This window comes from Schistocerca nitens, chromosome 11, assembly GCF_023898315.1.
Source record: "Schistocerca nitens isolate TAMUIC-IGC-003100 chromosome 11, iqSchNite1.1, whole genome shotgun sequence".
NCBI lineage: Eukaryota > Metazoa > Arthropoda > Insecta > Orthoptera > Acrididae > Schistocerca > Schistocerca nitens.
In genome coordinates, this window is record NC_064624.1 from 47,762,436 (window position 1) to 47,776,672 (window position 14,237).

General features: G+C 41.2%; 1 protein-coding gene across 13 annotated transcripts in view; it reads right to left on the reverse strand.

Moving 5' to 3' along the window:
• The window catches only part of LOC126213399 (zinc finger protein 493-like), a 209,094-nt gene extending 200,874 nt beyond the window's left edge, over positions 1 to 8,220 (reverse strand). For 11 of the 13 annotated variants that reach the window (XM_049941114.1, XM_049941115.1, XM_049941112.1 and 8 more), the window contains exons 1-2: positions 8,082 to 8,220; positions 6,514 to 6,602 (exon numbers count right to left, since the gene is read on the reverse strand). In XM_049941114.1, coding sequence (XP_049797071.1) covers positions 6,514 to 6,585 — 72 coding nt within the window. In that variant the 5' untranslated portion in view covers positions 6,586 to 6,602; positions 8,082 to 8,220. The other 2 variants (XM_049941101.1, XM_049941106.1) reach the window with 2 other exon arrangements.
• Between the last annotated feature and the right edge of the window lie 6,017 nt (positions 8,221 to 14,237).

A 14,237-nucleotide genomic window follows, 5' to 3' on the forward strand; every position in this document is an offset into this window, starting at 1 on the left:
AGTCTACAGTCAGTGACACCTACACTAGAGGAGCAATAGTAAGAGGCTGAAGTAGTCAGCATACAGGGAGGGTGATACTGATGACCTCACAGCTGGAGGTGGCTATTGATGGCTTGTAGAAGCACAAGGACATGCAGTACAGAACCCTGCAGGTCTCCATTCTCTTGGATATGGAGAGTGTTGTGGAAGCACGAACTAGAACCCAGAACATACACTGTGACACGAAATTCTACATAAAAACTTGGAGTGGATCCCAGAGACCCTATTCACATGAGGTATCAAGGATATGGTGTCACCTGCTGGTGTCATACAGCTTTTGCAGGTCGTTGAAGACTGCTACAATGCATTGACACTGGGCAAAAGCTGACTGGCTGGCAGACTGTAGGCAAACCACATTATTAGTAGTGAAACAGCTTTGCCAAAAACCACACTGTGATGCAGCGAGAAGACCACAAGACTGTAGGAGTCACACAGCTGTCAGCTCACTGTGCATTCAAGCAATATACAGAGAACATTCGTGAAACTTAATGGGCAATAACTGTTTATCTCTAAAGGTGCTTACCCAGTTTCAGCACTGTGACAATGATGCTTTCTAATTATTGTGATTGGAACTAGCTCTTGGTCCAGATCCAGTTACAGATGGCAAGGGTATAATGGTGACAATCCACTGATATGTGCTTGATCATTTGGTTGTCGATGTGACCGGGCCCTGGGGCTGTATCAGGATAGAGGGCAAGGACATTTATGAATTCCCACTCAATGAATTGAGCTTTATACAGCTCCAGGTGGCACGTAGTAAAAGATAATTGCTTTTACTCCACCCCTTGCTTAAGAACATGAAAAACATGTTGATAAATCTCAGATGCTGAGACTCTAGTATATGCAAGGCAAAATGTTGGCAATGGTGTCTGGGTCAGTGAAGACAGTGCAATTTCAAGGCAATAGCAGATACACCTACTAGTGTCCGGTATATATAGAAACATATCTTAGGTCAAACATGCGAAGGAGAGGTTTATTGTCTGATGGTTGAAACAGGCTGCTCCCAGCATTCTTGTTTGCATCATTTCATCAGGTGGCAGACCCAGGAATGAAGCCACTCTAAGTAAATAACATACTCCATTGATTGGTGCCACTTATAGTGCTGGAGAGCCCACCTATTATCACTAATGGCCTCTGCAATTTCTGATGACTACCAATGTACTCTCTCCTGTCAGCGCAGGTCCAAGAAACAGAGGATTGCTAAATCAGCTGCCAAATGAATGGCTGTAATTATATTCCGGACTGCCTTGTTGATGTCTCCATGTGGCGGGGTGTCAGGGCTGACATGAAAGGCAAAAGCACTACAGTCAGCAATGATGTCAGCCGATCTGGGCACACATCCAGGGTAGTGATGAGGGAGGAACAAGGCTTCCAGTTCTGTTTGGCCTCTTTGCCAGTAGGTTTGTCCTGAGTCTTTTATTCTTGTATCTTCTTCACTCTCTCGAAAACAGTGTAATCTGGTGGGTAAGGAGTGTGGTGTTTTCCTCAGTGGACAAAGAAGGGGAGAGATGCAAACACAGCATTTGCAAGCAATACTCATCCACAATCTCTAGAGATGGGGTTAGTGCTGCAATGCAAAGATATGCCCAAATTCCAGACACTTTAAGCACCAGGGGGACCTACAATTTCACACAGCATCAGTATACCATCACATTGACCTTCTCAGCTAATGAATCACTCTAAAAGGCCCCTGTGGAGAGGGGAGGGACATGTACAGAGAATGGAGTGAAATATAATAAAGGTCAAGGTGGTCAGAACTGGAGTAAATGCATACCCAGGTGAAGCCAAGAGGTCTACTAGTTTTCCATATTATAAAAGTTCCTTCATTCTGAAAAACAATGCCCTATCATTATTGTACAAAATATAAAACATGTAAGTTATCGTGAGGACTTTCTGCTTCTCTCCAGTGTCACTGTCACAGTCATTATGTAATGAATTATGGATGCTATGTAAGTTACAAATTTAATTATTTAACATTTGAATATAATTGTGAATTTGTCCTACATCTACACAAATAAAAATATAATCGTTTTGCTTGCACCACTAGCAATCCTTCAGAAGTCACAAAAAACAACTCATGTGTATGCTATCTGGACACCCATGGTCGTTGTCCTAGTGTTGAGTAAGCAACACCTTCGATTGGCATCCTATCTCCCACCACACACATGGGAGTGGATCGACGGAAACACATATGCAAGCAGTGAGATCCACAAGAGAAAAGCCACGGAAAAACAATGTGGCAAGTTCACCAGACTGTCTGCAGCCCGGCAACATGCCGACCACACAACCAATGCCAAGACTGTCATCAATCTGGCAGGCAAAGAACTGGACGAGACCACAATATCAGTGCTGTCGAGAGGACTTAACTTTGCTCCAGTACCCAGGACACTACCTAAGCGAGACATTATCAGCAGCATCGAGCAAGCCGTGCGCGGCCTCCCTACGGAGGCAGCTGAGGAAGTTAGGAGAGAGACGTGCAGGGTCCTGGAGAAGGCAAAAATGCCCAAGAACAACATAACGTCTGCTGAATGGAAGGCTCTTAAGGCCCTACGTGAGGATGAGGACACTGTCGTTCTAGCTGCTGACAAAGGCAATGCCACGGTGATACTGAGGAAAGAAGATTATTGGCAGAAGATAAACTCACTGCTACAAGATACTGCCTACAAGCAACTGGACAAGGACACGACAGCTTCCGTGACTCGCAAGACCATCGCCTTGCTCAATGACTCTGGACTGGAAAAGGATGTCATCAGGAAGCTGTACCCCAGAGCACCGGCACCACCACGGCTATATGGGCTCCCTAAGATTCACAAAGACGGAGTTCCATTGCGACCCATAGTGAGCACCATCAACTCACCGACATATGGTTTAGCCAAGTACCTAGCACAACTGCTCAAACCGATCGTGGGTCACTGTGAGCACCATGTCAAGAACTCGGCGGAGTTTGTGAAGGTACTACAAGGCTTTCGCCTGGATAAAGAAGATCTTCTTGTCAGCTTTGACGTCACCTCACTCTTCACACGAGTACCGCTGGAAGACTACCTAGCGCTGCTCGAAACACGCTTTAGTGAGGACACAATAAAGCTGTTCCGGCATGTGTTAACAAACACCTACTTCAAGTGTGGAGGTAAATTTTATGAACAAGTGGATGGTGTAGCCATGGGGTCCCCCTTAGCTCCAGGCATCGCTAATCTTTACATGGAGCACTTTGAAGACATAGCCTTGGACACCGCCCCATTGAAACCTAAAGCCTTTTACAGATATGTGGATGACACTTTTGTCGTGTGGCCACATGGCAGAGAGAACCTGCAAGACTTCCTGCGACATCTCAACAGCATACACAGCAACATACAATTCACCATGGAGGTGGAAGAAAACGGAAGCTTGCCCTTCCTTGACATTCTAATCAAGAGGCACCCTGATGGCACCTTGGGTCACGCTGTGTATAGGAAGAAGACACATACGGATTTATACCTTCATGCACAGAGTTGCCACCACCCAGCACAACGCAACTCAGTGCTTAACACACTTGTGCACAGGGCCAAGTCTATCTGTGATGATGACAGCCTACCTGCAGAGTTACAACACCTAAGGAAGACCTTCCGCAGCAACGGTTATAATGGGACGCAAATCTCGCGCGCCCTACACAAGAGCAGGAAGGTAGACACACCAGAAGAAGAAGATGAGACCAGATGCCTGGCATTTCTACCATACGCGGGACCGCCAACAGCCAAGATTGCCCGCATTCTGGAGAAGCACAACATCAAGACAATTTTTCATGCCCCAAGTAAAATTAAGGACATACTTGGCTCAGTCAAAGACCACCTAGGACTGCAGACTCCGGGCGTATACAGTATTGAATGTGAATGTGGTACGAAATACATCGGACAAACGCAGCGCTGCATCACGCAGAGGCGCTCGGAACACATTAGAAATGTACGCCTTGGTCAGACAGAAAAATCGGCGGTAGCGGAACATAGCCTTAACGAAGGACACACCTTCCTCTTTGAGGGTACGAAGAAGCTGTGTGACGCTAAAGGATTTTGGGACTCAGCTTTCAAAGAGGCTGTAGAAATTCGGTTGAACAGCAACCTGATCAATCGAGACACTGGTTTCCAACTTAGTACAGCCTGGAATCCCGCAATAACTAAAATTAGAAGAGAACGCTCCGGCACGAAGACGGCAGCGGCCACAGACGTATTATGAACCGGCAGGGACTCGACGCCCGGTCCGCGCCGCGAAACCCCCACCACTGGCGCGGCGGCCGATTCCGCAGGTACCTGATTGGTCGGCGCCCGGAATCAGTCACTGGTCCAGGAGCCTTTATAGGACCGTGCAACACAGCATCTTGACACTTCGCTTGAAGATGATGGGTACGAAACCCTTCGAAACGTTGCGAGAAGACGACGCCTTTACTCGGCTGATCACCCGAGAAGATTTCACGAATTTTCAACTGTTTCCAAAGCCTAAAGAACACCTTCAAGGATAATAGTGATGAATTGGTGTGAGCAGAGGAGAGGCTGTGGAGCTATCAACAAAATCAAACATTCTACAGTAATGACACCAACAACCTGGTCTCTCATTGGGAGAAAGGTGTTCAGTGCCAGGGTGACTATGTTTGAAATAAATATATAAACATTAAGAATAAAGGTGTAAAATGTTAATAAAGTTTGTTTTTATTAAAATGCTTCAATAATTATCAAATAAAAATTTTGAGCCTTTACTTCCCAGCATGTCCTCATGCCCAAACTATACACCAATCAAAAATTAAATTTTAATTAATTTGGCAAAGGTGTCTTTCAACTGATATAACATCTACATGCATCTCTTAAGATCATAAGGAAGTTCAGTGCATCAACTAACTCAGCACACATTGTAAGAGAAGACTTATTGTGGGTAAAAGTTACAATCTAGGCACCATTTGGATTTTTTAGTAAACATTAGGCTGTGCTACTGGTCAATTTGCTACATCCTTTATTTAGCTTTCACATTTCTAGGCTTTGTCAGCTCACACCCACATTGCCACCTTTCAACCTAGGCTAGGCCTTGAGCTGCACTGTGGGTCAGTCACCACAACCAATATTTCAAGGGGGGCTAAGCACCCCATTTTAACCTTTTAGCATTTGAATAGTTCTGTGGTTCAGGTCCAAGGTGAATGATTCTTCAAATTGCTTTTCATTCACATGCTGTGTGTTGTGCATACATATCATTCTATATGTCAAACAATCATTATGCCAGGGGTAAAAGCCAAAGCCTGAACTATGTTGGGTCTAACCAATCTTTTACTGTATTTAATAAAATTTAGTATATTTACTTTCTTATCATTTCCTCACGGTGCTGGTTTAGGTCTACTGTACATACTTCTCATCAAATGAATTGCCGCACATAGTTTGTACAAACTATAATAAAACACTCACATATATTCAAATGCAAATGCTGCATTAATGCTATCACAGTACTTCTGCAGTTGCACCCAAGATGAATGTTTAAACAGACTTGTTCAGCACAGATAGTTGAAAAGTAGTTTGTGAGTGTCTCAGGACCCTCAGTTCTGGTTGGCAGAATAAAAATATTAATGGGACCAAGTGAATTTGTTTGCCTGCTGATAGCCAAATACCCTACAAACAGTTGCACTACATCAGATTTTAAGTGACATATATATGTAAGATTATTGACAGCAGTAACTAACATTCTGCCAGTTTCACAAACAATGTGTGTAACAATGTGCAGCAAACGCAGAAAGTGATTATGAACAAACCTATCAATATTTAATATCTAACCCCACGGCTTCATCAAAACTGCTGCCGACATACAAATTGATTCTGCACCTACCAGCTGTGTACCAATTTATGCTTCCAGGTGATATTTGTCTGAAATTTAACTTTAGTGCTGACAGTTCTACTTACACTTTGTTCATATATTCAGAATCAACACCTAATGTTAATAGTACTACAAAACGTACATCTCAGGTTGGTGACCATGTGAATGTGACTTTAAAGTTATTTACAATTAACTTATTTTACATCATCAATAAATAAATGACAATTCTCATTCCACACCACAATACACTGCAATAATGCATTAACTGTAGCCATACCATCTACAAATGTAATGGCACTTAACATTCACTATAGTCAGTTATTCTTAAGCTGCACATTAAGGTTGTCATTTAAAAGAAGTGTATCAGAGCAGAATATACCCACTTTATGGCAACCACCTTATCAGTGTAACTGGATTGTGCATTAAGGTTTTCCATGTTTACTGAACATTAAATTGAAACTCTTGCTCAGTTCTATGTGAGGTTTAATACAAGGCTTATTTCAAACTGTGGAACATGTCATATTTAAGACAATGTTCATCAGTTTAGTAAACACAATTACTCGTTTCCAGCAGTATGACACGAATTTTATGTATTCACACACTATACACACAAATTAATGAAACACAGTTAAGAAATATGAGTAAGCTACTCACCATGGAGTGTAACTCAATTTTTACTTCATCTGTTTCCTCTTTTTTTATCCACATAGTTGGGTCCTGGTCCATTGCTTCAGTTCTACAGTCTGAAAAAGAAAAGCAATCAGATAATAATAGGTGCACTCTGTTTCCATTGTTACCATGAGGTATCGCTCAAAGGCAGTATTTTCACTCATCTACTGCGTGCAGTAGATGAGCGATTACACAGGAAACAGATTCAAAGTGGCTGGGGAAAAGTGGCTGGGGAAAAGTGGCTGGGGAAAAGTGGCTGGGGAAAAGTGGCTGGGGAAAAGTGGCTGGGGAAAAGTGGCTGGGGAAAAGTGGCTGGGGAAAAGTGGCTGGGGAAAAGTGTGTTCAGTGATATAAGCTCATTTACATTTTTCATGTCATGAAGAGTGGGAACAATCAAAATAACATGCACTGGAAATGGAATATTTACAGTTGCTACTGGTTCTTTGTAACACTGGCTTGTAGATACTGTCCTATGTGGCAATTTTGGAAGATGTGTATTTTCTTGTCCATGCACTAACTTCAGTATTACAAACAATCTAAACAGTCAATAGATCGAAGAGAAATTACTGGATAACACCAAATATTTCATTCTACACTTTGTTCGTTGTGTTTTTTCAGTCCAATAGGGACATGATGAAAATATGGACATACAGATTGTTTATCAATGACTATGCATATTCAACATAGGTATTACTGAAACTTTCTCCATCTGTATTCATTCACCGTTGTATACTCAATTTACCATAAGCATCATTTTGGAATCTTAACCTGGTATTAAAGAAAACCATAAACATGTAACGTAGATTGCACACTGCAATGCGGAAGCTCTCATTCTTAATTACCATCAAGATTATGAGTTTTTTCTTACGAAACTGATTTACTGAAACTACTTCCTACTAACTGTAACTATGATGAGTGATCTATTGAGTTCTGATGACATGTAATTCTTTATGTTTGACGAATTACAGTTAATTTGTACCTCGTATTTCGCCAGTTCCTAAATTACAGTATTCTTATACAGTAGTCCATTAAAACCCACACACTACAACAAAATGGTATTTACACATGATTAGGCGAATATAACGACACGAATAATCAAAGCACAGTGAAAACTAACAAAATTCAACATAATTACAGCATTTCCTTTCATGTCAACTTGCTCAAACCATCAATTGAAAAAATGCTTACGTTAGCACTACAATCTGGCGCCGCTCTATGTCTACATCAGATCACAGCAAATTATCACGAACATTATGACACTTAAGTCAACATAACCGCACTAACATAGCGAATGTTAGAACTTCACTGTCCGCCTTTTCCCGTCAGTCACGAAATACATGACGGAAATCACTGCATAGGCAAACTGCTTCTGACAACACGTCATAATCTCAACCGTTTCTTTTATGAAGATACACGTAGCGACTTTACCGGACAGGCCAAAAATAGCAACCACTAATAAATCAGGTATTTGGCTGTTATGAACATAACCTGAAAAATTACAACATTCACACACCGTCATCAACTCAGCTGTTATTGTAATATAAATGAAATACCGTGTTAATTTACTCCCGGAACAATTTTTTCACTCAATCTTGTTTGCAGTTCATAAACGCTTATAAATTACCACGAGAATCACACACACAAATTTCCGCAAAGTCACAAAGTTACAGCTGACTACACACTGACACCAGCTAAAACAAAGAACTTCCACCAAGACGAAGCTCTATACCGTGGACTGTGAGACAAGCAGTAAGTTAGAAAGGGAAAGATAAAATGCGAAAATTAAATTCCATGGGATATTCTATCCCTTTGGTAAACCCTTATCGCTATTTTAGTACAACAACGAGATAACGTAAAATAGTTGTTACTGAAGGAATGCGTTTGAAAGTTTTTGGAATTTTAAATCTTCACTGTACTGTATGGGAAGCACTATTCTGAACAGGGACATCACATCGTCGTAACTTTCCTTTGTTACAGGCAGGACGGGCATGCACAAAGTGCTTGACAGTGAGAACTTGTTGATTTTTCTTGTTAGAGTTATGAGCTCTAAACTCTTCTTCAAAGTTTTCTTTAAATCGCATAACAAATGGACGCTGTTTTATGATATTCCCATCCGAAGAAGAAAGGAAGATTAGATTTAACGTCCCATCGACATCAAGGTCATTAGAGACAATGCACAAGCTCGGACTGTGTTAAGGATGGGGAAGGAAATCGGCCATGCCGTTTGAAATGGAACACCCCAGCTTTTGCTTGGAGCGATTTAGGGAAGTCACGGAAAACCTTAATCTCTGTTGTCAGATACTGGTCTGCACCATCGTTCTCCCAATTGCGAGTCCAGTGTGCTAACCACTGCACCACCTCCCTCGGTCTTAGCCACCTGACTAGTTTCTTGTCCACATCTTCTTTCGAAACAGCAACATAGCGAATGATATGATACTGTCAATTGATGATCTTTTCATGGGTTGTTTCACGAACAATATAAGGTTTGTCACCCCCTTCTCGCATATTCATCAATAGTATTCCAGTCAGCAGGCCAGTCCACTTTTACCAACTTTTTTAAAATTCTGTAGTGACTGCCAAATGCAATGAGGTACATCCCATTTCACTGTGATGAATAAACATGATTTTCAAATCAAAGAATTATAGGTTAGATTTTCCAGTGTTTGATTAATTCTAGGTTAGATATTTCCTGAAGAGCGGACGAGCACATTGCTGCAACAAATCTGTTTAGATTCTATTCTGCACAACAATCGCTAAAATGAGCTTTCCCGTTGCAGATAGAGCCTTCAACATCCATACAAATCTCGCTATCTCACATCTTCCTCGCTTTTCTTGTATTTCCGAGCACAGGAAACAGTCTTTTTGTTTTGACTTTGTTATTGTCTGTAAAATTAAAAACAAAAATCAGTCGCTGCTTATAAAACAAAGCACTGCTGATGGGATCAGTTGTTCTCAACAAAACCTGCTGGAAACAGAATTTGCAGTTTACAAAAGTCCTATATAAGTTTTGGGCTCACTCCATCTCTTGTTTCATCTCCTGTCTGTTTCTAAAAGATGAGCATTATAATTAGGTGTAGGTGCTCCTTTATTGACACCAGTGGTACTCTAGGGCATGTATAGACGTCACTTATCTTTTTTTGTGATGATGAATACAGATACTATAATCCTCTGAAACTGTCTTCCTGTAAATATGGTCTGTATGCACAGATTTGTACAGGGATCTCATGAGTGTGATGTTAAGTGACAATCTTAGGAATTTTATTTTCTTTTTCCAGAGTGAACGTAGCAAGACTGAGCCACTGAAAAACTCAACTTGATTCCTCACACCATCTCAGATTTCTAGTGAACTCAATTTCCTTAGATGATGGTCCTTCTGCCTGCTTCAGTTGTGTTTTCCAAAGCTCTTTTCTTCATCACTATAACCCCAACACCTTAACAGATTCCAAGTTTATTCAGGAACATGGTCTTACAGACTTGGATTCATTCTGTTCCTCATAGCAAGTAGAACATAACAGTGAAGTTCCTTTTTGAGTTCACTCATGTGCTAGCTTTTAAGGATCTTGCCGGAATTACTGCAAATAAAGCCTCTTTTTCTCTCATACATCTCTAATTTGTAATATCTTTAAGAAATGTTCAGCCTTTGTGCATGGACAAACTTCTTATGACATTTACTTCTGCAGTTGTCTCAACATGAATCTTTCATGTAAGCTCCTGGAACATGGAGTCCTCTCGATGAAATGTTGGATTCTTTGCACCAGTATCTGATTTTGAAAACATTTATATCCCTGTTTTCTCAATTTTTATATAATTTTTATAGTACTGCTTGTCCTTCAAAGTATTTCTCCTCTGTGTCTAAATTCTGTTCTGTAAAGGGGTGCACATCGGTAATGTCACCTTCATTGACTGTCTGCAATAGCTCTGAACTTGGTCACCATCAGTTAGCTTTAACTGCTTCTAATTAACATTTGCTCATTTTTGTGGGTCTTCATCTGATTCATCACCAAATGTTAGATGGTGTTCCAAAATAGGAGAGATATCTGATGACAGATGTGAATCATGATTGTTGTCACTGGCGAGGAAAGTATACTGACTGATTTGAGTGGTTTCTCATTCAGGAAACAAGAAGAATCAAGTCTCACTCTTCAGCTAGACAAAAATTTTAAAAAAGTGCTTCCATTCGGCACCCAGTGAAACGAAGGAAACAGGAAAGAGAAATGAAACGTTGAAATTTGATTTCTAGGCTGCAGTATTTCAGAAGAACATTGATATACATACAAGCAAGAGACTGCGATTCTGTAGAGCAGTGGTTCCCAACAGGTGGTCCACGGACCCCCAAGGGTCTGCGAGCTATGCCAGAGGGGTCCGCAAGATGCTATTAGTATAAAAAACATATCAAATATTTCATATGATAACAGATATTTTTGTTTTGGCAGCTTTCTGCATGAGCAGAGCATTAGCGAACGCTAACTTCTGCGTTTAGCCTCTTCCTAGAGCCAACTGACACTAGCACACTCTAAGACGGGACGGGACGGCGCGAGACGCGTCCCGTCCTAGAGTGTGCTAGTGTCAGTTGGCTCTAGGAAGAGGCTAAACGCAGAAGCTAGCGTTCGCTAAAGCTCTGCTCATGCAGAAAGTGCGACAGACGCGACAGACGCTTCAGGAAACGGGAAGTTTCAACCCACAACAACGCCATCGTTATTGCACTCGCACAGACGAAGCTGCCGGAGTTACTGTTCCTGCTTCCGTTGCTATGAATCCACATGTGAGCACACAGCAGCCTGAACACGCGATTGGCATTCCTAAATCCAGTGTACATCGTGTTCTTACACGTCACCTGTTCCATCCTTACCATGTACACCTATATCAAGAATTACATGGGAATGATTTCCAGAATCGTGTACAGTTCTGTCAGTGGGCACAGCATCAAATCCTCGCTAACCCGATCTACTTCTCCAATGTTCTATTTACCGATGACGTTTCTTCTCGCTACTCCCCGTTTCTCATTTTTCTGAGAGTGGGAGTTTTCGTGCTTTTTATTTTCTCGGACAAATGTACAACACCCCTAATTCTTTTATTAGTTAATGGAGTAACTTCTGGGCTGAAAATCAGGCAGTCTTACATTGCCGCCACGTAACTGGTGCTTATTATACACTTTTTTTGTTAAGTGTTCGCTTGTAGTCAGGGTTATTTGATTTCGTCAGTGTTTTAGACAATAGATTGGGTCTGAAATGCACTAGTTTCTTTCAGGCTACTTTTTGTTGGTAATTTTCTTTTCTGTCTCTGCTTAAGAGAGGTTCAACAGAGTTCACGTCGACACTCCACAGAAAAGCCCATTCCTGCACAGTAGACAACCAACTCCAAATACTAACTGCCGTTTGTGGAAAAGATTAAATTCAAATAGTACTGTCAACCAACAAGGTCACACAACTAATGCAAATGGGGCGCTCAGAGCCACAAGGGCCAAAAGCACGCCGTCTTCGACTCCCATATTTGAGAATTTCAAAGAAACCAGTGAGACAGTGGGACAACTATTCGTTAATGTTCAGATATACATAGAATGTGGGCCTACCGACATAAACATGACAGACGTCAGAAACATCAACAAATGCTACAGTCTCCCAATCGACCATTATGTGCTTTATGGCTCTAAGCGCCTCGAATGGATTCCTGTATGATAAAATCCAGAACTTTATGTAGTATACTTCAGAATCCCATGAAATATCTTTTTTTTATCAGTATAACTATAGCATTCACTGATTCCGATCTGATTTTATTATACAGTGAGTGAATTTGCATATCTGTGTAGCGCGCTATCACCTTGTGGGATTTATGGCGAACGTAGATGAAGGTCTGCTGCAGTGCACTGGCACCTCGTGGCACTGGCATATACAGGGTGTTTCAAAATGAATACATGGGTTTTAAGACATTGTACTACATATTATATTCACTTTACGATTATAAATAATACATCAAATGATAGAGAAACACGAACAGTTTTTCTTACAATTATTCAGTGTGAACACCGACCACACATTGAGTCGATAGGCGAGTTGTTCCGAAACCTTGATCAATGTGTCAGGAGTAACTGTTGCAGTAACACTGTTTGTAAAGTCGGATAGATCAGCTGGTATCAGAGGGACATACACATGTTCATGTCATATCGTGTGTGAACGTGGTCACGCTTGAAATGCCAGGTCATTTTTTTTTGGTGGGGTTTAAGGTCGCTCAACTACTGAGGTCATTAGCGCCCAGTCACCGTTGTTAGAGCACATGGAATCCAGTAAAACTCAAGGGGAGGGGGGACACCAGAAAGACCTGACAAAGATGCAGATAAAATAAGTAAAAAGGTTAGATGTCTTTGGACAAGCCAGCCAAAGTTATAAAACGCAGAACACGAGCAGCTGCTCGAGCGTCATCAGCTAAAATATCCAGTAAAGTAGACGGCAGGGACAGGACAACACGAGATTGACTAAAGCGGGGACACGACAATAAAACATGGCGCACTGTTAATGCCTGACCACAAGGGCACTGCGGGGCTGGGTCACCGGAGAGCAGGTAAAATGCCAGGTCAATCGGCTCCTTCCGCCCAATTGACTGCTCGGATACAAATAGAAATAACTTCCATAATAAAATCTTTAAAAATAAAGCATTCTGGTGGTTACGATGAAATATCAAAGTTAATGAAGGCATCTTCATGCGAGTTTAGTACAATTCTAAGTTACTTGTGTAACCAGTCAATTATAACTGGGACATTTCCTGACTGACTAAAATATGCAGATGTTAAGCCTCTATTCAAGAAAGGGGATAAAGAGATACCATACAACTACACACCGATTTCACTTTTGCCAGCATTCTCAAAAATTTTGGAAAAAGTAATGTACAGGCAGCTTCTCAACCATCTGACCACAACTAACATTATCAAGAACACCGTTTAGATTTCTGGAGGGTTCTAATATCGAAAAGGCTATTTATACATACAGTGAAAATTTACTTAATTCGTTGAATAACCAGTTACAAGCAGCAGGTATTTCCTGTGATTTGTCAAAGGCATTCGATTGTGTGAACCACAACATCCTTTTAAATAAATTAGAATTCTATGGTGTCATAGGCAGTGCTGCAAAATGCTTCAAGTCATACCTCTCTAACAGGAAACAAAATGTGTCAGTGCAAGGGACTAGTGAATTAAGTCATCAGTCATCATCAGAATGGGAAGAAATTACATGTGGTGTCCCACAAGGATCCATCTTAGGACCCTTGCTTTTTCTTGTGTAAATTAATGATCTCGCATCAGTTACACTGCCAGAAGCAGAGTTCGTTTTGTTTGCAGATGACAAGTATTGCAATAAATAGTATGTCGAGTGTAGTTCTGGAAACATCTGCTAATGATATTTTCATGGATATTAATAAATGGTTTAAAGCCAACTCACTGACATTAAACTTCAAAAAGACTCACTATATGCAATTCAGAACCTGTAAGAGGTTTCCACCCAGCATATGCATAAAGTATGAAGAAGAGCAGATAGAAGAGGTTGACAGTCTTAAATTCCTGGGATTACAACTTGATAAATTCAGTTGGGAGGAGTACACTACAGAACTGCAGAAACACCTTAACAAATCTGTATTTGCAATTCGAGTGTTAGCAGACACAGGCGACATAAAAATGAAAAAGCTTGCATACTTTGCCTACTTTCATTCCATAATGTCATATG